Source organism: Oryzias melastigma, linkage group LG19 (assembly GCF_002922805.2).
Source record: "Oryzias melastigma strain HK-1 linkage group LG19, ASM292280v2, whole genome shotgun sequence".
Lineage (NCBI taxonomy): Eukaryota > Metazoa > Chordata > Actinopteri > Beloniformes > Adrianichthyidae > Oryzias > Oryzias melastigma.
This window is the reverse complement of record NC_050530.1, coordinates 12,807,807-12,833,459: the sequence shown is the minus strand read 5'-3', so window position 1 is coordinate 12,833,459 and position 25,653 is coordinate 12,807,807. Positions and strand designations below refer to the sequence as shown.

Sequence of the window (25,653 nt, the reverse complement as noted above, 5' to 3'; positions counted from 1 at the left end):
CGCGGCCCGGTGGTTGGGGACCACTGATTTAAAGCACAAGTTTTGATATTTGAAGACTGGAGACCAACCTTTAAAACTATAAAGCGCTTTGAACCAATTTTTATTCGATCACAATCATGCAAACTGTAAGAAAACGCCAGACTATATGAAAATGATTTAATGATTAATGATAAAATAATTTATTAGGCACAAAAAATAAGGAAAACCAACTGAAATATCTTTCCAAATGGTGGAGTTTCTACAGACTCTGGTGTTACGCTTCACCCTGTGAGGCTTTTTTTCCTCCCAAAGTTTTATCTATGATTTGTATCAGCAGGTTTGAGAGTGACATTATGATTACACAGACTGCAGTAATGGACAAGAATGTCACAGAAAGCACCGGCAGCTGTATGATGAAGGAAAATGCGGGGCTCCAAAGAGTACTTCTTCACAATCTCTCATTTCACCTCTGTTCTGCACTTCTCAGCAAGACACAATATTTAGTGCGGCAGACAGAGCTGACAGTTCCTTTGCCAGCACACCAGACAACTGGATGCAGAGAGGGTGAGGAAGAAGAGGGAGGGTGAACAGCATGTGAAGCAGGGACAGAGATACAATAGCCAAGAATGAGCGGGGGTGAGTTTGCACTAGAAATCTGACAACATGTGTCTAATGCTTCTTTTTCCTTCCCCGTGAAAACAACCAGTTTGGATGGAAATGACATGTTTGGGGAAAGTCAAATAAACAATCTGGAAATAGCTTGAAAGCCCCCGTTCTGTACTTACACCAAAAAATTGCAAGTCTCATGTAGGTGAACCAAACAATTGCTGCTTTTGGGGAAAGCTGTCAAGTCGAGAAAAAGCGAGGTGTGGGAGGCTTGGAACGACTCGTCTCTGCACTTGGCTGTTGTTTTGCACGTCACTTTTCATTTTGTTCTAATTTTTTTTTTAAAGAAGGAGTTTATCAGGGCTAATAATAAAGCCTTAAAGAACAAGGATTAGTCAAGCTCAAGCCACTGTGATGTATGCCCCACTGACTAAAGCTAATTCAGATGTAGCAAATATTCCTAAATCTCAATAGAAAGGATTTATTTGTATGAGTGCATTATGAGACTCTGAGTGGCACTAATGCAAAAAGATGCTTCTTTGTAGAAACAGAACAGCTGAGTGCATGAAGTGGATGTTATAAGAAATTTAAGCAGCAGCACATTATGTCCTCTTTTGTACTTTTTTAAACCAGAACTAGCATCTTAGTACCTAGTTGAACTTTGTTATGTTGCGTCTCTGAAAATAAATAAAGTTATTAACTTAACCTAACCTGGAGGATGAGCATGTCCTGTGAATCAGGAGGGCTTGTTACTTACTTCTGGAATATTTTGGCCCTTTTGTCGCTCGAGAAGTTCTCCAGCTGCAGGGATTCCTGAGTGAGGAAGGCTACGGCCAAGTGGAAGTAGTTGTTCCACAGCTAACCCAGAAAAAACAAGACAGAAACAATGTAGAGGAGAGAGAAAAAGGCATTATTCAACCCACGTCCTCAAGGCCCGTTTGACCACAGCGCTATTCACAATGTGGGCAGAAGAGCTTTATGCTTTCATTAAATCAAAAGCTTTGCAGGAGATGGTTATACATCTATGTCAGGAAGCTGTCCCAACGGATGAAGAGGTTGGTGATTTAGTTCAATGTCTTTGAGAGCCTACTTTCAATCAGACAACAGCTGGGGGAAATCTATAGTTGTAGCCATTTGTCAGTGCTACACAAAGCATTGTGCACTCCTACAAGACACTGTACAGAGATTCATATTAAGCATAAAGGAATATTATTCACAATTTCTCATGAGGATATTTAAGATAGTAGAGGAAAATGCAAACATCCTTTTTAAGGATGGAGGTGAAGGTGTTCTGCATATATAGTTGCTAAGATTTACTTTAACAATAAATGTGTCGTCTTAAAGATTTAAGGCTTTGCAGCCTTGGATGATCTATGTTTTATATGCAACACTACAAAGTCTAAATCCACCTCTGTGCCAGAGTCAGGAGAAGGTGTGACAGATGACCTAAAAAGTCTTTTTATGGAGTATAATATGTCGCTGTAGTGCTGACCTGACAAAAAAAAAGCTACAATGAATGTCTGAGCTGTCAAAAAGTTGTTACTTTGAAGAAAAAAAAAGAGAAAAGGTTAAGTGTAATACATACCTGTAGTTCAAAATTGGTTTGGTCCAGAAATTTCTTGTTTAGGACTGCAGCATACTGGCTGATAGCTCGAAGAAAAACCCTACAAACCAAAGAGGAAAGGGTTAATATGTTGAATAAAACGGTTTTTAGTTAAAAGTATTTCCACAATTTATTAATTAAATTGAAAAATTTTAAATTAAATAAAAAAAGCAACAATTAATAAAAATTATTTTGAAAAAAAAAAATTCTTGAGTTGAATTTAAGGATTAAAATGACCATCTATTGCTAATGTTTTGTTTATTGTGATGCAGCAGAATTAAATGTTGATAACTTGAGTGGCATGATGTTTTAGAGGCAAGCTGTCATATCCACTCATCGTTAAAGACCAGCATACCCTATTTCCTAGAAGAACTCACAACCCGAGTTTGTTGTCTCTAAAATAAAACATCCATAAAAAGATGCTATTATGGTAGAGGAACATCCAGAGAAGCTGTGTGTTTTATTTTGAAGTAGAACTTACTATAAAACATGTTCAGTCTTTTCTAAGAAAACAACTTATGTCTAAATTAACACGTGGATGTGCATCAGAGAATAATACAAAATGGCAAGGTTGGACAAGGACAATTGGTGTGCCACTTGAGTAGATTGCATCAGGGTTTCATGAGCGGGCTGTGAAGCAGCATTAAGACGTAATGCTGGAGTAACCGACTCTGGCAGGTGAGCAGACATCTGCTGCACACAAAGCCCCAAAAGAGCTATCTGGCTTTGTCGTTATGCAGGTATGACCTCTAGGTTTCTTATTCTGCGTTTCAGCTTTTTGTTGTTTTTTTTGCGCTAAAGATCTCAGTGTATTGGAAGGTCAGTGTTTTGATACAATGGAAAAAGAACCTTTTTTTTTTTTTTAAATGCCCCAAATAACTGATCTTAAACAGGAATATCATTACTGTTAACACGGCAGTGCTGTGAGACCAGGTTATTCTCAAGCCATGAAATATTCATGTCCCACATTTATCGACATTGCTGACCAAATTGTAATTCGGGGCTTATGTTTTATACACATTCAGTTTGACCCTAATTATTAGCTAGAAAGATTATATTTCATTCAACATGTTTGGATTTTCTATTAGAACTGCAGCTCTCCGGCCTCTGAGAAGTGACAGCCTCGTGTTTAATGACAGACTAATATAGGAATACATTTACTTTCAATTTAATCTGCAGATTAAAAAATATATATAATGTGGGGCTTATTAATGCAGCAATGTAAACAAATACACAAAAGAGCTTTCTTCTTATCATGATATGAGAAGAAAATGTTAATTAGTTCTTTAAAGATCTCAAAGTTCAACAAACAAAAGCCTATTTTAGCATTATAGGCTGACAAAGCAAGACATGTCTAATATAATTAAAACAAAAAAAGACTTTCAGAACAGAGTTTAGCTAAATAAAAGAAAAAAAAACTATTAGACTGCAAAATTATCGTTCATTGTATCACCAGAATTGCAGTTTTAACCTGTAAACTATGGAGAGAAAGTAGACTAACCCCGATTTATGCGTGTATAAGTCTTGATTTGTGTGTACATTTGGATTTTTGTGTGCAAAATTCTTGATTTGTGGGTAACTTTGGATTTGAGCGTAACTTTGATTTGTGTGTGCATAATTCTTGATTTGTGCGTTATTTTTGATTTGTGCAAGCATAATTCTTGATTTGTAACTTTGATATGTAAATATAAAACAATGCAAAATACAATTTATATATGCACAGCTTAAAATTACAACAACTTGAAACCAACTACACACACAAATCTTTAAAACTGTCCACAAGAAATGCATGTGAAGCGCACACAAAATAGCATTTACACACAAATCTGATGTGAGACTTTTCACATCTCCAAGATTCGTCCATAAGTGATGTGTAAGTCTATTTTCTCTCCATAGCAACACCTTCAATCCTAATTTTCAAACTAAAAGATAAACACAAGACTGCACTAAGCGGCAGTACACATCTGTTGTTTCTCCTGTTTTTTGCTGTTTCTTTCTTCTTTACTTTTTTTCAACGCACGTTTCGGCTTTCTGAAGTTTGTAGGATATATTGGTATTTATGTTTTTGTTTTCTCTAACCAAGAGCTGCAGGTTTACTTTCCTGAAAGATTTTCTCTAATATCTCAACTTTTCTGCAAAAGTCTGTGTTGCATATAGCATAGGTATCAAATACACAGTGTTGCTGCTTAGTAAACCCTTCTAAAAGCCTTCTAACAGCTTCATAATTAACCTTTTTATTTGAATAACTCTTTAATACAAGGATTTTAGTACTATTATCATTTGTCCATTAGCTTTTAAAAGTATTTGTTTCGAGAAAACAAATTTGTCTCAGTAAAATCTTCATTTAGAGGGTAATAAAGATCAAGAACAGACTGAAAATCAAGAGTTGCAGAGCTTTAATAGTATTTCTACTTTTTTAGAAGCTAAATGTCAGGAAAAAGACAGTTTAAGTAATTTTTTGTGAAATATGTGTTTCTAAATTCAATCTGGATTGGGTGGTTCAATAAAATGGTTCATCAAAATACTATAAAGTGATTGCACGGCAACTATGTTTGGATAAAATCCAAAACAAAAGTTAACAACTTTAAGAAAGTTTATAAAAAATGTATTATCAGGTATAATGACTGATGTTGCAACAAAAAAATGAGTATAACACACTGACCACAACACATACCTTTACTATTAGTATTTATTTCTTTTCTCCGGTAACTATAATTTCTCAAGATATAAGTGATGTTATTCACAGCTCAAATCTGTAGGTCACATACAGAGGAAAAGAGCAGATCAATGCTGCTCACAGCTTCTAGCTAAATATGACTCAACAGGCGGAATGCAGCTGCAATCAGCTGCATTTTCCCTTTGAGCTTGAAGGTGAGGGAAATATCCAATGTTCCGTTCGCTCTGCACAACTGATCAGTGTTATCTGGATTCTAATGTGCAATGCTTCCCATGGACGTGTTTTATAAATTCGTCTCACGTGGAGTTAGTAACAACAAAAAGCAATAGAGGCTGGGAGTCTGTGTGAGAGCAGACGTATAATGGACTTTAACAGACAAGACGGTTCCTCTGGAAGCTCACCCTCCCATTAATTAAAGTGAGGGACTTAATGAGGTGGGTAAAAATAGAATATACTCTCCTTCACAGAAGACCAACAAAGCCATTTCAATCAAGTCTACGTTAATCAAACTTCCAAAAACTTTGCTATACATATTCAAATCAGAATCTAAATAGATACACTTTTACTAGAAAAAAACTGATTTAAAGTTTATTTTGATACATTATTTCAAGTTTTCCATTTAAATGTGCTATACTTTTAAAGTTTCCTGCCTATTACTGCTCTATTTCTTTAAAAGACCCACTTTGATCATCTTTTGATCTATTTTCAAAGAATTCCCAGTGGACTTTTAATCATAATTTTTCTGTTTTTAGCCAAAATAAAAAAAACATGTCTTGTACTTGGACATAGTTACTGCAGAGCGGCGGTATGTTATTTGAAATTCACCTCTGAGTTGTGGGTGGGACTGTTAAAGGGGATAATAAAGGTAACTTAGGTGCAAATGCTTTTCGAGTTACATTTTTAGGATTTCAGCAGACAAAGGTAGCATGGATTACCTAAAAAAGACGTAAAAAAAAGATAATTGGAGCTGGAACTTTGTATCTCCTTTACATTTGATATTTACACTAAATTAACCCAACAGATCCATAAAAAATTAAATGATAGAATAGGGGATGGTTTAGTTTTACAGTAGATTTAAAAAAAAAATGTAACAATTTTGTAGTAAAATGAGTTGAGTTCCCATTTCTGACTCAGGCAATCTGCACCTAGGCTATATGCTAATGACAACTTATCACCGGATGATACTTGCTAATTGAGTTCAGAGAGCATCACTGATAATCATTTCTAACCATTTGCATATCATTGCTGAATAGCTGCCACAACTGTGTGTGCATGGAGATAATTCAAGGTCAAAAACATTTTTTTATCCCATCTGATAATTAAATTAGACCGACTTTATTTCAGACATTTGATCTGATGTTAAAGCGATCTCTCTAAATAGATTTTAACAGCAAATCCAGCAACATCTTAAACATTGCAAAACTGGCTAAATCACATTATGGCATTTCAGATAATCTGGCTGCAGGAATTCATACTGAGCTGCACACCCTAGGGAGGACGCAGGAAGCTTTAATGACTTAAAAATGTCACTGGAGTGAGTCAAAGTGCTCCAGTCAGCTTCTAGACCTTTATGAAAATTTACAGCAAGGGACAAGAGATACTTCGTTTCACCATTAAAACAGCTTTAAGCATTCCTAAAAAACCCTCCTAACTTGAATAACTATTAAACTTCTCCAGACAGAAACTAAAATGAAGCTACAATGACATAACCATAACTATAAACCTGTGGATTCTGAAGATGTTAAAGCGTCACTTCACTAAACTCTACTTTTAGTGTCAGTCAAGTTTCAATCTTTTGACTTCAAACCAGCATTGGTACTTATAGCTTGCCTAAATATGGAATCTTGTGGGATTAAATCAACCACATATGCCAAACAGGTGCGAGTGATCATGAGTGCCACACGTGGGTTGAAACCCAATCATGAACCGAGACAGAAACAGCTGTGTAGGAGGCTGAGGAACAGCCAAACTCTACTATCAAGGTGAGATTGTGAAAGACAGTTTCACGTTATGGTAAGATTAAGCACAGCAGCAGGAGACGAGAGTCAGCAAGGTCTCTCCCAGATCAAGACTGGGGTTTCATGATGTTCTGGTTAAGAAGAAATGGCCATCATTGAGGATCATAGATCTTAGAGCAGCAGATGAAAGACATTAACCTTATTACCCCTTGAAGTTGGAAGATGTCCACCTGTGCTATCAGGTCAGAACCGGCAGAACTACCAAGTACACCCATCTATTGTCTAGAGAAATCAGAAGTAGTCTTTATGAAAGAGTTCAAGCTAAAAAGCCAAACGAACATGGAAACACGGCTAAGTAACTCAAGTAATCAGGGAAAACACAGGAACTAAGGTGAAGACAAATGGCAGCAGGTGCTTTAGACTGGTGGGTCAAATTGGAAATATTTACCTATAGCACTATGGTTCCTTAAATGTTGGAGCTGCATTTATGCAAATGGAGTTGGAGATTCGAGATCTGGGGTTTCAGTAACCAGAGCTACTGGGCTGGTGTCTGACATGTTTTCCAACCAACCTGCCATAAAAGGCTAAACACACCTGATCCAGGTAATCAGCAGCAGATAAGGCTGGATTTCTGGAAAACCAGCAAGAGGCCAGCCCTCGAGGCCTGGAGTTTGAGGCAGTAACTAATCCATCATACAATACCATCAGGGAGGAGGTTTAATTGGCCCTGAATTTATTCTGCAGCAAGACGACGATTCAAAACACAGAGGCAAAGGCATTAAGAACCGTCTTCGGAGTATAGAAGAACAAGATGTAATGGAAGTGATGGTATGACCATCATAGATCCTTCAGGATGTGAAAAAGTCTACATCTACAGAAGACCTGGGGTTAGTTCTCCGAAGTGTTTGGAACAACCTTCAAGTGAACTTAGAGGTTTTCTCGAAGCAAATGGCAGGTCTTATCAAATACTGATTTGATTGAGATTTTTCTTCATTCATTGCATTTTATTGTCTGGTGAGAACAAATGTCTTCAACCATTGTTGTTTAAAGCTGTTTTTATGTACCAAGTTAAAATATTTGTTGCATTAAAAATGAACGTCAAAGCCACTATTAAAAGAAAATAACAGATTTAGTAGCAATGTGGGTTTTCAAAATTATAGTATCTAAAAATGACTAAAATAATTTAAAATTTGTAAAAATTCCCAGTATTAAGGGAAAAGGTGTTGTCATTTATAGTTTTCTAAAATTAAAATAATATAAGTAATTATTACACACCAGACTTTGTTCACTCAGAATAAGAAAAATAAGACCTCAACTTTAATATAATAGAAAAATGAATATTAAGATCGTTGACATCACTAACAATCAGAGCACATGAGGGTGTCATTAAGGGATATAGCATATTAAGAGACTTATCTCTTTATGCCATGGGTGCTGCATTAATCACTGTTGATTGCTATGTGCATCAATGCTCATTTGAATTCCAAATTAAAAGCACATCAGATTAACAGTCACACAATGGGACTACTACGTTTGACTTATTGCTGATTTCTAAGGACAAAATTAAATGGCTGAAGAAGGATTTGAGTGAACAAAAAATGTTGCAATCAGAGAGAAGAAGAATAGATGAATAACATATGACAGCAACATTCAATTTCAATTTAAATATATTGCAATTAGTTAATTAATTATGCATTTTTTCTATAAAACATGAGCTAGTTTAAGATTTGTGAGATGAGTCCAAACATGTGACAGTAATCTATTATGACTGATTACTGATCCTTTTACAAATAAAGGTCATTTTTACTTGAGGCTAAGGCATCCAATTGTTGATGCAGACATGAATAATTAAAGTCATAGAGCAAGGCTAAACTGAAAACATAGTTGATTTAAACGTGGACGCACTTTTAAGAAGATGTCACATTTTATACAATTCTTAGGTAAAGCAGTGTGCATTGTAAATATGCAGAACCTAACAGAATCGTCTGAATTATGGCAGTATGGGTTTGAAAAAAGGAGGTTTACTTTTGAGGAGCTGCATGCTGAGCGATCGAACTTGTGTTATTTCTGAATATCTCTTTTGCAGCTTTCTTTCTTCCTATTCGGTTTCACAAGTTTGTGCATTTTCTCACAATCTGCTGTGTGACTGGATGTCTGAACTTGTTTCTGGTGTCAACAACAACCAAAACTCCAACTATGGTTTATTTTTGTTCACCTAATGACTGTTGTTTCCTCCCCAGAAACAAACTTCTATCTATTCCTCATTCTGAAAACAAAAAAAGAAATAAGAGTTCAGCCTGTTTTCAATATTCATATATCTATCAAATATAAATTAAAGGAAAGAGATGTAAAGATTACTAAAAACCAAAATATATTTAAATTTAACAAAGCCTGTCTTTAAAGATTTATTGTTGATGAAAAGCTTTAGAAGTTTGGAGAAAGATTATAAAACATGAATTGTAAATCCTTACATAAAGATTAAATTGATCAAAAGGACTACAATATTTAACATGGTTTATACCAAAGAATAATAAAAAAATGGGTTTGATGTTGAGCATGGCACCAAATACGTTCACAACTTTCTTGCCCTAGATTACTTTAAAATTATCTGACTTCAACTGAATAGAAGTCATGTAGTTTTAAATTTTTGTCTTATTATTCAGCTTTAAAGAGCATTTTTTGCTTTTATGCACCAAAATAACAAAAAATGCAAATGAAACAAGTGTATCCCCCCAGGGAGGAATGAACAACTTAAACATTAATTCATGCTCAGATTTGATCCAAAAATGTTTTCTTGGTAGGTCCCAAATGCAGGTCTGCAGGGCATTTTAAAGAAAAAAGCTGAATAATATATACAAAATGTAATCAAAACTATACAGAGAACTACTTACTTTGTCTTCTTAGGCTGCATAAATAAGCAGGGACTGCAATTCCAAAAGCTTAATTATAAGTCATAAAGTGTATGCTAATTTAGTCGTGTTTTGAAACAATATTTTATCTTATTTGTTTGATATCTCTTTGCTGTTGCAGTAATTAGAGAGGCTAACGTGTAATGCTCTGCGAGTGCGGGAACATGTTTGATAAACAGAGTTAATTACACTTGATCATGTAACATAATTTTGACTCAGTCAGTTAATTAAGTTTTGCCGTTATTGCCGTTGAAATGTTTCACCGAACAGCTGGAAGTGACAAATGTTGCCGATGGACGTAGTTCAGAACGAAGCCTCCGAATTCTAAATCACAGCTAAACTTTGTGCTAACATTGAGGAGTATAACTGGTTTCCTGTCATTGAAGGGAACTAAAGGAAAAATGGAAGCCAGTCCGTCCTTTTGTCACTTCTGTTATCAAGTGGTGTCTGTTTTTGGGGAGAGGAAATGGCGAGCGATAGCTGACCACCCCGATGCTGCTGTCACCACAGTAATTAGAGCCAATAAATCAGTTTGCAACTTGAAGGAAGTGAGTGCTGATGGGCAGGAAGCGTGCAGGAAGTGCTGCCCATCTCATTAGGGGAGCTATCATAATTTGTGGGAATGAAAGCACTGCCTTATTATGCTCGGGATAGAAAGCTTTGTATTAAATGTGCCTCCAAGCAAGGCAGTGTGAGGAAGACTGATGGGTGTTGAATTTATAATAAAAAAATTGAGTTTTTTGTATTAATTAAAAACAATGCAGCTCAGACATGATAAGCTATCTTTTCCATATGCACACATTTCTATTTTCACATGAAATTAAATTAAAAATGTAAATCTATGGGCAAGGTATGCCCTTTTGGTTGCCCTTAGGTTAATAAAGTGCATATTTCTCTTAAATATTCCTAATTTAGCATACATATAATTTCAGTCATCATTTTAACCAGGAGCAGCAGCAGAATTTAATTAGCAAAACAGCTTTTATAAAGCCAATTTAACCCCTTTGGTATGTACGATTTAACTCTTCTCCTTTTATGCAGTTAACATAATTCCAGCAGATTTAGAGAAAAATAGCTGTGAGTTAATATGCAACACTTACGCAATCAACGAAAATAAGCTGATTCTGATTTGGAGAAAAGCAACACTTGGTATGCAAAGTAGTTTTTCTCCGCATCAGAATCTGTTGGAATTACGTTAACAGCGTAAGCGGTCCAGTGTTAAAAGGGTCAACATCGGAACGTTACTGCTGTAATTCTTAAACTGTTTACGCAATAACACAATTCCAAAGGATTCTGAAGCAGAGAAAAGGAGCTTTACGCCAAAATGCAACAATTTACTGGAGCTACGTTCTTAAGCAATCCACGTAAACTGATTCTGACATGACGCAAAGCTGCTTTTTAGCGCATCAGGATCATAGACAGTATATAGAGAGAACTGGACTGATTAGCCCCTCCCCCCTCAGATTCCAAATAGGAAGTACCCGCTGGTCCCAGAAGGTCAAAATCCCATAGACTTCCATTGAGAAATGAGAAGCTATTACTCAGTCATTCTGTTTGTCAGAATCACCATTCTTGCTTTGGTACCTCTTTCTAACATGTTCTTGATAAAACAGTTTTTTTGGAGCTATAGTGGCTCGAAAAGTGTTTTTATTTAATGTAACAAGCAACATCTTTGGTATCAAAAGGGTTAAAGACCAGTAAATATTCAATTCTCTTGAATAAAAATAATTCTCATGGATGTCACAATCAGCTGTTGAACTAAATGATTTTATAAGCAGACAGATTTTTTGTAGCAAATGTTTAAATTGCTGAAACTTTTCTGTGACTATGAGCACAACTCCAAGCATAATTACTTGAAAAAAAAACAACTAATTTTTCAGATATATTAAGGTAAAATTGTTTAATTGTTAAGTTACCCGTAAATGGGGCAGAGGTCATAGGTTTTCATCTTTCTGTCCCCTTTCATTTTCACCAAAGACAATTATATTCTGTAAAGTATTGTTGTGTGCTGTGAAAAATTAATAAATGAAATGATTATAATTTATTTTACTCTGTTTATATTTATTAAAAATTATACAATTTTTCAGATATTTAAAAAAAACTCCAAGTTATTAAGGGTTTAAGGGGCAAAATTTCAACAAACACTTCTCCAATGGAAAAACTCAAATGCAAAATTTAAATTACTATAAATTGCATTAATTTTCAACAAATATTGTAAATTCTGGGAGAATTTCTTTTTTCAGTTGGCCTGAGTCCTATTAGTAATTTTGTGCAAAGAAGTCATAAACCGTTTAAAATGAAAACATTTTGGTTTTCTTTAAAAGGGTCAAATGTATGCACAAAACTTGAATTTTCTCTAAATGTAAAAATAATGTGAAAACCAAAGCTCTCACTTTGAGAGCCAGGAAACGCTCCAGTTGAACAAAATGTGACGATTGTTAAAAGCTTTTCTAATATGTCACACATCAAAGTAATAATCAAAACAAGTTCAGGTAAAGAGATGGGGACAGGTGTCTGAATTTGACAGGCCTATATTTCACTGAGCTAAAGAACAATTTAACTTTAAGCAAGTGGCAGAGAGCACATGCTAGAATGCAGAATTCATCTTTAAGCTGTCATTGTAAATCTGAGTATACAAAAGGGTTTTGCTGACAAAAAATTCTGCCCGGGTATCGAACATGACAAATTAGTTTCAAGTCTGGGAGAAAAAAACAAAACTTTCCCTGCACTAGAATACAAAGCAGCGAGTTAAGTGGGAGCTGAGTGAAACTCATCACCAAGATAGCTCATTAAAGTGTAATATCATGAAGGACGTGGGGTGTTTTCATCAATGATTGTGCGCTCTATTTACTGGTGTATTCTAAAACAGATGCGACCTGCTCACCTGCAGGGCACAAATGAAAATTCTGAGAAAAACTATATTCTCCCCCCAGATTGCAGATAATGTCATTTATGAGTCTGAATTTTGAAAGAAATCTGGCTTCTAGCAACTATAGAGACTAATGAAAACACTAATATATAAATGCAGAAACAACATCTAGTCAAATGTCCTGACTGGAAATGGTGTCGCAATGGTTTTTAAATGAGTGGGCAGGAGCAATAAAGTGCAATAAGCTCAGCTTCTGCTGAAAATGGCCACTTTTAAGCAGATTCCCATCAGAAACGTTTTAGTCTTTTTTCTCAATTTCAGTGTGTTTGGCTCATGCATGTAAAATTACACCGACTCCTCTTCTGTTTCTCATGTTAAACTATTTATGAGTACAACTGACACACACTCAAAATCACACACGAAAAAGTTGAATAAATCATTTCAAGGCTATGGGAGAATTCAAAATAAAATACCTCAAAGGACATTTATATTTTATTTTATTTTTGGGGGGAATACGAGTTTGTGATGGGAAATTTTCCCAATATATTTAATTATTTAAATGAGTAAAAATCAAATTGAATCAATCATCAAGGGGAAACTAGTGCAAGGTCAGTTCACAATCAATCCCACAAAAGACACTGAGTGAAATACTCACCATCCATTCCTATGGAGGCATATATTTGACTTTATTCTAATTTATTTCATTTTAAAGTAATTTTAAATGTTAATGTAGCTAAGAAGACAGTGTGGGATTCCCCAAACTAAACTTTATAAAAAATCAGATTAATCAAACAGAAAACTGCAGCAGCACGAGTGTGACGGTGAAGAGATGCTGAGACTAAGTTTAGAGATTAGAAGGCAGCATACACCAGAGCATCTATAATTCATGTGATTGTTTGCGGCTGCTCTGGCAGCTCATCTGAGGCCTTTTCCGATATTTGCATGGAAAGAAGAACATTAGAAAAAAATATTCTTACTAGTTCAGACAGCTGTTCCTTAGCAACACCAGAGAAAGGAACTTGAAGCAGCGTGCTCTTTTATTGCGTGCATTTGGGTGCATGCGTCACTTTACAGCACACTCGTACTTACTTATTTTGCATCATGTTCATGATTATCCAGTCTGAAGGGTAGACGTTTTTCCCAATGAGATCTTTGAACATGATAAATGTTTCCATGAGGAAATCCTGGGAAAGAAACAACATCTTTACAAAGGAAACCTCGCAGATTAACACGATGAGAAACAAAGCGGTCGTCGTCAGTTCCTCCAGATAGCATTGACGTTTGTGTTTTTAAGGTCAAGGATGTGAATTAAGTCTTTCCAATTAGCAGAAAGCACTTGAGTTCAACAACTCAGTATATTTTTAAAACTCAAAAGTGACAAAAATATGGCACACGTCACATCTTTAATTAATTTAAACTTAAAAAAACGGATTGATTGATATAATTGAAGATTTTTCCACTCTTGCTCCAGTTAACAGATAAAACAAACAATAGCTTTGTATGGGTCTATTTTTATCTGGGGTTATTCTTTTGAATGGGTGAGTCACAGTGTGCTCCAAATCAAATGTCACCTAGTTCTGAGGGGTATATGTGGCCCACACCAGTGAGAAGTTTCATTACTGGTATTCTTTATCCTGACATAAGAGGCAGCATCAGTCAAATCCTTTGATTAATTCGTACAGTGTGATTTACTATTATATTCATGCAAATTTTGCATGAAACAGTAATTTGATATCTGTTTAAATAAATATTAATAATAAGAACAATTAATATTAATTGAAAATTTCTTTAGAATACAGACTATAGGGTATATGTTTAATGCAAATTAGATGTGTGTCCTTTTTTCAAAGCCTCTAAGTGACTTAGAGGGATAAAAGTAGGATTTTGGTATTTGTTGGAGTGAAGTAATAGAATGCTAATCTGCTAGCAGATACTACAGAAATGTCATTGTGAGCAAAAGCTTATTCAGAGCTGAAATCCAACACCCATTCTTAGCAGTTCTTAGGCTCAAATGGGCGATATGTGCTTTTTTTACAAAAGCGAGAAATTCAAAGTATTTTTTTGACAGATAAAAGATTTTATCTGACTTCCAATTTCTTAGAAAGACAACAAGCAAATATTTTTAAGTTATTATGCGACTATTTAGATTGACATAACGTATCTGCAGCAGTGGAGACACTGAAAAGATGTACTCACGACCACATCACTCCTTATCTTGCCGAACGTGTTGATCAGATGCGGGTAGTGATAGTCCTCCATCTGCCGCAGCGTAGCAGTCATGCAGGCCACGAAGCTCCCCTACACAAGAGAGAGAAGAGTGCATTCAATAAACAATCTGGTTCAAATCGAAGACTGCTGATAGAAAGACTGTGTGCCTGTGAATCTGATCTCTACCAGGTAGCGGATTTGATTAGATCCGAGTTCTGGGGCAGGCTTAGCCTCCCCAGGTTTGCCCGGGTAGGCGCTCTCACACTGTGGGCGATCTCATTAACCTGATGCCCTCCACTCCTCTGGTCTTTGTCTCTACTGATTATAATGCCTGCGAGGCCCCAAAAGTGCTGTCTTTACTGTCCAGAGCACCATCCTGGCTCTGTTGAGCACTGTGTAACTGTGCTGCCAAGGAGAGATAAGGTAAAGCCAATGTGTGGTTGGCTGTGTGAAAAAGCAAATGCTTCTGCCACTGTGTTGGGTGATTCCTTTGATGTGAATGGACAAAGCTACATTCTGAGGGGGAAAAAATGAAGTGAAAGAGCAACTGGGGATTGGAATTATACTGGTGGAGTCTCTTTCCCATGCTTTATGTCACAGAATGAAGAGGGAGCTCCTTCAGGCTCACGCACCACAAGAAAGACTTCAAACTTTTTGCTAAAGCATTCTAAGACTCAAAAGAGCAGTGAGTAAAGAAATCCTATTAAAACAAAACAGTTCAAAATGTTAGCAGATAGCGATCTTAATACAGACCAAGCGCAAGGTTCAGGACTCGATCCAGGAAAAAAAATAGACTAGACAATACCTAAACCTGTGATGTTTAGGGGAAAACATACTAATAATATTCTCGTATATTCTCTTGCTCACAAGAAAATATGTCTTTTCATTGTTATAATGTGGTGGTAAAATCACATTAATACAACCAAAAAACACAAAGCTACTGTGATTTGCTTGCCTTAAACAAAGACATGGCACTCATATTTTAGGATGAGAGAATGCTTTGAGACAGGCAACTGGTTTTTAGAAGTCATCACCACCTTGCTGCGGAGTCTCTCTGTGTGAAAGAGCCAAAATCAGCTGGAGGGTGTTCCTTCTCTGTAAAATCTACAGCTCTGAATGAATCTACAGGATAAAGAGCCTTCAGCTGTCTTTAAATACCGTAAGCCTCAGCGCAGAACCTGCCAAAAGGCTCCAAGGCAGAGTACAGTAGCGTAAACCCCCTCAACCAAAGTTTAGGTCTAGACAGCCAAAAATAAAACCTACACAACAGTGTTATATTGATTTTATTCCTGTAATGCGCCACTCATGAATGAATCGTTGGCTTAACAGCTTCAGCAGCTGGTGAAGATTTTGGAGGATGGAAACAAATCTTGTTGGGGAAGTAAAGCTGTACAGGTGAGGAGGTTTAAGCTTACTGTGATTTCTGAACAAAAGCCTCAAAAAGAGTCAGTTGCATTTTTGAAGAGTCTCCCAATAGATAAATAAAAAGACATTTAGATATTTATCTTACAATGAAAACATCCCCTTTATAGGACACTGCATTTAAACACATAGGTTTGAAAAGGGAATTTTAAATTGTGTAGTTCCCCTGGACTAACAATCAAAGATTTAAATAAAAAACTATTTTAAAAATATTTTTTACCCCCAAATTCTGCTTCTACATTTATGTTTTTGTTGAGTGCAAATAAAATGGAGTTTTGGTGGAGATGAAAATACAAAATGTGATTAGGGAGCAAGGCCGGGCCCGTCAGGCTAATCTCAATCTTGCATCCCTCCAATAATTCATCTCACTTCAGTTCCTGACAGCAGAGAATGAAAATGAATGTTTGCTCCAACAGGGAAGGGCTTTTGCATAGAACATTGTTTAAAACCTTTAATTAAGCCAGTGGGGAAAACCGCTGCTCTACAAAGAGCTGTATCCTAAGTCACAACAAATCTCTGGAGGTGGGAAAACTGACACAGAAACAAAGACAAGGAAAGGTGCTGCTGACCAGGGATCAAGACGACTTCTTATTCTCTTTATTAACTGAGAGGCCTCTGCAAAATACATGTTTTGGCTCATTACAATGACTTTACAAGAGTACAGAGAATACCTCATGAGCTTGGACTGGTGCATTATCCATCATTACGTAAGACTAGACAGTTTGAATATAAAACAAATATAAACTCCAGTTTGAAGCTAAACTTCACAATAAGACAATAAACTTGATACATAGAAAAAAATAGCAGTTATTTGACTGTTATTTTTACAATTTTTACCTTCCAATAGCAAGGTGAAAGTTGCTTAAAGCATCCAACTGTATAATAATTGTATAAAGTGTTCCATGTGCATAGATTTATTGTCTGCTTCCTTTTTCACATGGATAAATAGCCAAATCATTTTCATCTTTCTTTAAAGTATGCAAAAGATGGCTTAAAATTTGGACTTTAAGGACTTTTATATAGCTTGAGAAATCACAAAATCTAAAAAAAAAAAAACATAATTTAATGGATGTATAGAAAGGAAATCCTCAAAATCACTAAAACAAAAGTCTTTCATAAAATCTCAGCCAGCTGCATATAGGGTTTTCAAATGAATAACATTGTAAAAAGTGAAACACAACATTTCTGTCGTTACATTTAAAGTTTTTAGTTTTCATCAAGTTAAAATTTTGAATTGATTTAACTTAAAATTGTAATTTGATAAAAACGATTATTTTTAAATGCAACAAATAAAATAGTTTTTTTTAATTGATCCAAAGTTTCACTTTTTATAGTGTACACCTGTATGGACTCTTTACTTTAAGGTTTAAATATTCAAATTGTCATTCAAAACCACTTTGTTTGGGGAATTAAAACCACTTTTACATATCTATTAATATAGACTAAATGAAGGGGGAACTTTCATTAAAATGTATAGCTTTTGGCACCAAAGACTCTTAAAGAAGAAGTTTGTACCTTTATTTAAATGTAACTTGTACTTACAAAAATGATAAATGGAGATATGATTAATCAAATCTTTTATATAATAATTTTTTAAACCATGTTCTAATATTAAACTGATAGTTTCCACCTTTAACACAAGCCTTCAGGCGTAAAACTAACTTGTTACACCATTTTCATACCCAACCCAACTTTAACTCAACCCGAGGAGTGAACTGTCACACTTTAATACATCAAAGCTCTTCATGTTCTAGAAGGAACATCTTAATTTTTACAGCAGTCTACATTCAGTGGCTGAGTTAATAGCACTTTCTTTCACAGGAAACTTCCATTTGTCCACTGCCAAGCATGTATACTTTATATCACAGGAGGGGAAAGGGCTCCTCCTGACCACTGCCTGATCAGTAAACATAACCAGCCACCAACGTTCCAGATAAAGATGGTCAACAAAATGAATTCACCCTACAACATGAGCAAACTTTTTGGAAAACATTTAGAAAATTGTATTAATAGTTATCATAGCTTTTTTCCCCCCTAAATTCCGTATATGTGTGGTTAAACTTGCCTTTAAAGAATTGATCAAAATTGACTAGACTTCCTTTCTATGGACACACATCTAACAAATAAAAAATAATAGCCAAAAAAACGACAGACTGTCTGACACATACACTTTTCCACTTAGAGAAAAAGGGACACTTGTTGCCAATTAGTTAAACAAACTGGTTTAAAAGAAAGAAGTTTGAACAAAAAAAGAGCACTTCCAGTGTTGACAATAAAATGAAGACCAGAACATTTTGAGTTTCTAGACTTTAGTTAATTTAAAAAAAAAACTCCCTTTTTAACATAGTTGCATCAATTTCAAAGATGAAAAACAACTTATTTACTTACTAAACATTATTACTCTATTAGGATTGCCTTGAGTGCTACAGTTGTATTTTTAATTAGCACCTCATCGTAGACTAACAATGAGACGCTTTAATTTGCATCCCAGTTGTTCTTTGTCGTTTTTCAACCCTGATCTGAATCCAATGTCTTATAAAACTTAGTGATTCAAACTCTTTTGTCATTTTTTAAAAAAAGACTGTATGCTTTAACATAGACAAAAAAAGGAAAAACTTCAAAGGTAACTGCTTTGTTTGACTAAAGCATTGTCTATATTGTCCACAGAAGGGACAAGGACATTAAGGAGTAGTACCCCAGTGGGCCTGGCTTTGTGGTGATGAAATCAATAAAGAGAAAGCAGCGACTTGACCACTGCCACGGGTTTATCCACATCAGAAATGGCTTACGCAAGCAGATGGCTGAGCAGATCCCCATAAAAGAAAATGGCAACGCTTATTTCACCCATACAAACTGAGCAGGGATCACCTCCCAAAGGATGTACACCCATTTAAAAAATGTCATTACTGTAGGTTTAAAGCCAAAACACTCCAAAGCCAAAAGGTGGTCCAAGGTCACTTCTTTACAAGTATTAGTTGGCTTTTATAACCCAGCTAGAATCTTGTTTTGTTTGCTAAACACCTCTTTGGTTGAGGTGTGTCAGTGTCAACATCTATCAACAAGCCAGATTGATACTTCACAACACTGATGCAGCATTATATGATCCTAGATGCTGAAGTCAGTATTAACAGTTGATATGATCCAACTTTAGTCATGTATGTTTATAACTTGAATTTTGGCAGAAAAAAAAAACAACTTGAGACTGCAGCCTTCTGTTACAAAAAAAAGAAAAAAAAGAAAGACCCATCTCTATGAAGACTCAATGATGGATAAAACTGTTTGATACAGACTAGACAGATTATACTAGGTCGTATAATAAACAATCTTATCCTTTACAAATCATCTGTAAACTGGCCTTCAGTTGTGACTCCAAACCTTTCAACAAGGCAAATTCAGCATCTACTTGATCATCCATCCATTTTAAGAACCCGCTGAACCCCTTTCAGGGTCACTGGGTTGATGGAGCCAACCCAGCTACGGTTGGGTAAGGGGGAAGGTAGACCGCGAACAAGTCATCAATCTGTTGCAGGGCCATACGCTCACATGCACACATAGGTGCAATTTAGAGACACCAATTAACTTTATAAAGAATGACTTTAGACTGTAGGGGGAAGAGTCCGGGAAAACCCACACATGCACATGGAGAACCAGCAAACTCCACACAGAGCGGTCCCAGCTGGGAACTGAACCAGAACCTTCTCGCTGCACTGACCCTGAAATAACTGTAATGTAAGCAAACTGCAAAAGAAATGTACAAGCATAGGAATTATAGGGTTTCAGCACCATTTTATTAAACAATCATAAACAAGGGCTGCTTCATTTTAACATATTTTGGTTCCTCCTGAAAACTTCTACAACTTTTGATGGTAATTTTAAGAAATGTTTGAAAAGGTAGGGATTTCGAAAACCTTCTTTTTTGTCTGTATTTTTATAATGTCTTAGTGTTGCAAATGTCCAAAACCTGGTTAAATGTTAATAAAAAATCCAAAGGGAAAAGAAGTTTAAAAAAAAGAAAAATAAAGCAGCAAATCAAGAAAAACAACAAGATAGGTTTGTTTTTTTAATGTGAGGTTTAGGGGCATTTTTGACCCAATATAATACTGAATTTAGTTTTTTTCTGTTTAATAAAGGGCATCGAAAGCCTTTAAAGTACAGCAGCGTGAGGCCGTGCACCATTTTTGATGCTATGGTCATCTCTGGCAGATCTAATGTTTTGAAGCTGCTCAAACACACCAACACACACATTTGACAACAGCTGCCGTCTGGAGAGCTACAGCTCATTACCATGATACCTGAGGCTTAAAGCAGAGCTTGCTTTTTCCTGTTAAAGAACAAGAGTGAGCCCAAGCACTACAATCACCCAGGCAGCCTTGTACGGCTCCACTTTCACATAAAGGTTTCTTTGAGTGTGTTCCTCCTCTCCCTTCATTTATTACTCATTCGGTACTGCAATTGTTTGTCACAAATCCAATTAAGTCTGTATAGAAAATGGTCACTGGAAAATAAAAAAGCTGCATTATTTTAATGCCCGATGTTAATTCCCGACTATCCGGGGACATGTGGATAAATAGCTAAGAGATCAGGCAAATATGGGTTTGGAGAGGGGGCGACAAGCAGATGGAATCATCTTCCCACACAAAGAAAAGAGCTGTGAGGACTGTGGGAAATCAAGATGACAGAAGGTGAATGGACTTGTTATGAAAGCATCAACATGAAAACCTTTCTTCAAAGGAGATGTCAAAAGAACCGAAAAAACAAGTGGAGAGATGGTGGGGGGGAAGTGTGCTATGAATTAATTTTCCTGCTCTTAAAGTCCCACTCCGATTATCTTTTGATCTAAGATAAAAGCGTTTCCAGTGGTCTTTTATTTACAATTAAGCTGTTTTTAAGCCGTTCCCACTAGCTTACAGCCCTCACAACCTCAAGCTTACATTACTGTTGCAACAAAAGTGGCAAGGAACATAGGAGCTATCCATCTGTAGAGTTTTGAGCCAGATGCCAGTTTAGACAAAGAAAACAAAAATGTATATGGATCAATTGTCTGCAAGTGGTGCATCAGAATGGAGCTTGCAGCCTGCAGATAAGCAGCTTCTACGTCGCTGCTACAAGCTTCATCAAATTGTATTTATTTTGTCTGGTCCAAGTTCACAACTTGAATAAAGAAACATTTAGAAACACTGTTTTAATATTAGGGCTGCACGGTGGCGCAGTGGTTAGCGCTCTCGCCTCACAGCGAGAAGGCCCCGGTTCGACTCCCGGCTGGGACCTTTCTGTGTGGAGTTTGCATGTTCTCCCCGTGCATGCGTGGGTTTTCACTGGGGACTCCGGCTTCCTCCCACCGTCCAAAATACATGCTTCATAGGTTGCTTGGTGACTCTAAATTGCCCCTAGGTGTGAATGTGTGAGTGACTGGATGTGTGATTGAGGCCCTGCGGCAGACTGGCGACCTGTCCGGGGTGTACCCCGCCTTCGCCCTTCAGTAGCTGGGTTAGGCTCCGGCACCCCCGCGACCCCGAAAGGGAAGAAGCGGTCAAGAAAATGGATGGATGGATGTTTTAATATTAATGTTCAAAAATCTGTTTTTTAAGCATTATCTATATTAGTGACAAGTGGGCCATTTCGAGCAACTATCCTTACGGTAAAATACAGTATATTTGGTTATTGTGTCAGACGGCTAACAGATGATCAGAAAACTGTTGTGCAATCATGTTCGCAGGGCTGAAAACAGTTTGGCTGGTTAAAGAAGCTGTAAAACTGACCTTCCTTTGAGTAGGTTGAGTATCTGAAGTATCACATTTGTGAAATTGATTAAACACTTAAAAAAGGTAAAAAAAAAAAAAAAAAAAACTTTCATGTGAGACACCACAGTCCATTCTTAGAAATGAAGGCTATTCCTGGATAGAATTTGTACTTAACATTTTGTTCAAATATGCAGCGGGGCCTTCCTCTTCTTTTTCAACTCTGGTTAGAGCCTGTTTGTGCTGTTCTCTAAAGTGAGCAGCACATGAAATTGAAGGAAATCTTCAGTTTTTTCACAAGTTCTGTCATGGAATAACCTTAATTTCTAAGAACGGCAATACTGCACCAAAAACCAGACATTCTCAACTAGAATAGTCTTTTTTTTAATCATTTACCACACTGACAATGTATAGAGTGTAAAATTGATTACTTCAAAGTCATCTTCATTTGAAAAAAATGCCACTTTTCTTTCAAAAATAGGAGCATTTCTAAGTGACCCCAAACTTTTAAATGGTAGCAAATGTCCTCCATCATGAGAAGAATGGCACAAAAACATGCTAAAACATGGTTTTCATTGGAGTGGGTCTTGAAAAACACCAAAACTTTAAGTTGAAGCAGAAATTAGGAAATAGTCTAACTGGAAATAAGACTATTTTCTAACAATCAAAAAGACCTAAAACTGATGGATCATGAAGAAATGGTTCATGAAACGGCCAGATGTAGACAAACCCAGCTCTCCCCCTCAACTTAATCTCCCTCTCCCTATCTCTCTCTGTCTGTCCGTCTCACCCTCCCTCCACACACTCAGACGCACACAAACAGAGGAGGCGAAAGCCAGAGTGCAGAGCTGCAGCGGAATGAAGGGGATATTCTGCCGGCGTGGGCTCCGTCTCTGAGGTGTGCGGAGTTCAGCCACAGTGCGTGTGTGCCTCCCCGTGTGTGAATGTGTGCATGTATGCGGGAGCGAGTGAGTGAAAGCGAGCCCCGGCTGACAACGTGCGGATAAAGGAAAGGGAATTAGAGGTGATCGGATGAAGAGGGAGAGAAACAGACGGGGAGTGCTGACTGTTTGCAGCTTAGAGGAACCTAACATCACTGGATCAGAGGACGCAGATGTGCAACAACTACTCCCAACTACTGCCGCCGGTACTCAAGCTCCCTGCACATCGTCTTAACTTCGGCGATGGCATAGCCTTCTCTCTCAGATCGGTTTTAATCCCCTAGGAAAACGGGCATGCATTGGCACAATCGGGGATCAAGGCTATCGTATCCTTTACGTCAGCATTTCACGGTCTGAGGTGAGTTGGCTCCTCTTTGCTCTTGTCCTTTCTCCCCATTTCATCTCAGTCTGGAGGTGAAGGACAGAAAATGTTCAAATAATCTCTGAGAGGGAAATCCAGGAAATCTACTTGTTCAGAGGGACTGAGCCTCGGTTAAGCCATAGAGGATATTTTAACAGTCAGGTCGCAGATGAAATATAAAATATGTCGGTGCAGATAAAAGGAAGACCTTCTTTTTTTTCAGTGTAGTCGTCGGGTTACAGACTTCAGGCAGCAGTTTACTTCAGAAAACTTTAAACCCAGAAATGTTTAAAGATGCAATGAGAAGACGTGAAAGCTGAAACGCATTCACGACTGCTGCTGGCCCGCATTAACAACAGCTGACAGGTCTGTTTTGGAGATTTTGATCCAGATTTAGGGTGACTCGGCCAGCATACTTGAGTAAAACATTTCTTGTATCTGTAACCCTGGATGATGCTGCATTTCTGAAGAGTTTTGCTCAATGAGTGTTATATAAAAGCCCTGAAATTGAGGCCTGCGAGACAAAAAAAAAAGTAAAATTGTTGCACGAAGCCTTTCATAAAGAAGACAGCAGTGTTCTGAAGGCAGGTAGCTTGCAGAGGAATAGGTAATGAGAGCTCAGTTTACTGCATCCACTAAAAGACCTTAGCTGTAAGCTAATCTGAATAAATGAACTTGGTGAAGACAGCATCTCCTTATGGGTTATTAATATGGGTGTATGAAAAGAAGAGGGAAAATGGGGGGGTGTCACATCTCTATGGTGTTCAATTGCCACACAAAACTCATCCCCAGAAACTCTCACTCACAATCAGCCTGTCTGCCTTTCAACCGGAGCTCACATCAGTGCTCTGATACGATCTCCCCTACGCTCTATTTCATTTCCAACACGCTGAGAGGAAAGGATGGAAGGGAAGTGATGAGGATACCCCTGTCCGAAGACACTCACAGCTAGGGGATAACACTTCACATCTAATCTTTATGTTTTTAAATCACTGGTATCAGCCAACAGGCAAGATACTGGACAATATGACAAACAATTTAAGGTGGATCTATAAGATGCTTCAACACGAGTGGTCCCTCCATCCTCTTCAGTGTAAGAAGAGTTCATTCTCGCAGCAGGGAAATCACTCAGCTGTGTAAATATGCGAGCTAAGTCATATGTTCGTGTGCTAATAGATTAGACATTCCTTTTAAACCCAGGGGTGATACAACAGCTGATGACGAAAGTGCTGCTGCAGAGAAAGATTTCGCAGGTCGTCTGTTTTCAGGAGACCGCACATCCCACCTGAGCTCACCTGGGATTGATGCCAGTGTGAGCGGGTGTTTGTGTCTCACACTGTTCTGAGGTAATAGCAGAGTCAGCTGAGGCTAAAGATCTTAGAAGCAGAAAAGTAAGAAATTTTTATTTGGTCAAAATAAGGGGTCAAATATTTGACTTTAAAAATAAATCATATGGTGGGACTGTGTTCATTATATTCCCTTCATTTGTATTCTGATGTGTCTTCCACATTTGTGGTTTTCTCAGCAAATAACTGCAGTTTGTGAAGGCAGTGGGGAAGTTCTCTCGTTATCTATCAGTGAGTCTTGAGGACAACAAGAAAGTGAGGCATCACAACAAAAGAGGAAGAAAATCAGGGTACTGAACAGAAAGAAGAAGCAAAAAGGACAGGAGGAATATAATGTTCTGTATAAAGATGAAGAGTATGAAAGAAAAAAGAAGAATGATCTGATGCATCCTGATTAGAGCAGGCAGTCTCTGCAGCAGAGCTTCTTTACTGAGGTCTGTTCTCCTTCTACATGCTTGAGTGTCCGGTGATATTTGGACAGGCTGGACAAAAACTTGTCAAGCTCTCAAGAACCCACCCAGACAAAACATGTTGAACTCACTTCTGCAAGTCTGGATGAGAAAAAGGGCACTTTAACAAGAACAAAATGAAAAAATTAACTAAAAATCAGATTGAACATCTGTAGGCTACAGGCTAAGATAAGGAATCCCTAAGAATAACAACAGCTGACAGTAACTTCCACTTACTTACACGAACAGTATTTTAGTATAAAAACAATCACAGGCACTGTAATACAAACAGCAGTAATAAAGCATACAGAAATACTGCAATAGTTAGTCTAATTGCCAGGGGTTCCTTCAGTTTTCCTACTCTCAGCATCTTTTCTCCCCTAAAACAAACATTAATGGCAGTAGCACCCCACATTCTTTAGATAGATATCATACTTTAGTGGAATACAAAGTTGATTGTAGGACAGCAGAAAAAAAAGTTTTTGTGATTTGGACAAGCTTTAATGAGAGTTGGTAAAGTGAATAGAATTTTAGTGACTCAAGGAGTGTAGAAAAGCACCTAAGATGGATAGAATTTCCTGTTCTTG

The 25,653-nt window shown here is 37.0% G+C and overlaps 2 protein-coding genes across 2 annotated transcripts in view; one reads left to right on the top strand and one right to left on the bottom strand.

The window, feature by feature from the left end:
- Positions 1-25,653, bottom strand: part of dock1 (dedicator of cytokinesis 1) — a gene marked incomplete in the record, with an annotated part of 178,335 nt that overhangs the window by 39,165 nt on the left and 113,517 nt on the right. The window contains 4 exon segments of the mRNA XM_036217180.1: positions 1,343-1,443; positions 2,171-2,249; positions 13,691-13,785; positions 14,798-14,899. Coding sequence (XP_036073073.1) covers positions 1,343-1,443; positions 2,171-2,249; positions 13,691-13,785; positions 14,798-14,899 — 377 coding nt within the window.
- Positions 22,757-25,653, top strand: part of insyn2a (inhibitory synaptic factor 2A) — a 42,250-nt gene continuing 39,353 nt past the window's right edge. Inside the window, exon 1 of the mRNA XM_024284733.2 lies at positions 22,757-23,268. The gene's annotated coding sequence lies outside the window, so the exon portion shown is untranslated. The remainder of the gene's footprint in view (positions 23,269-25,653) is intronic.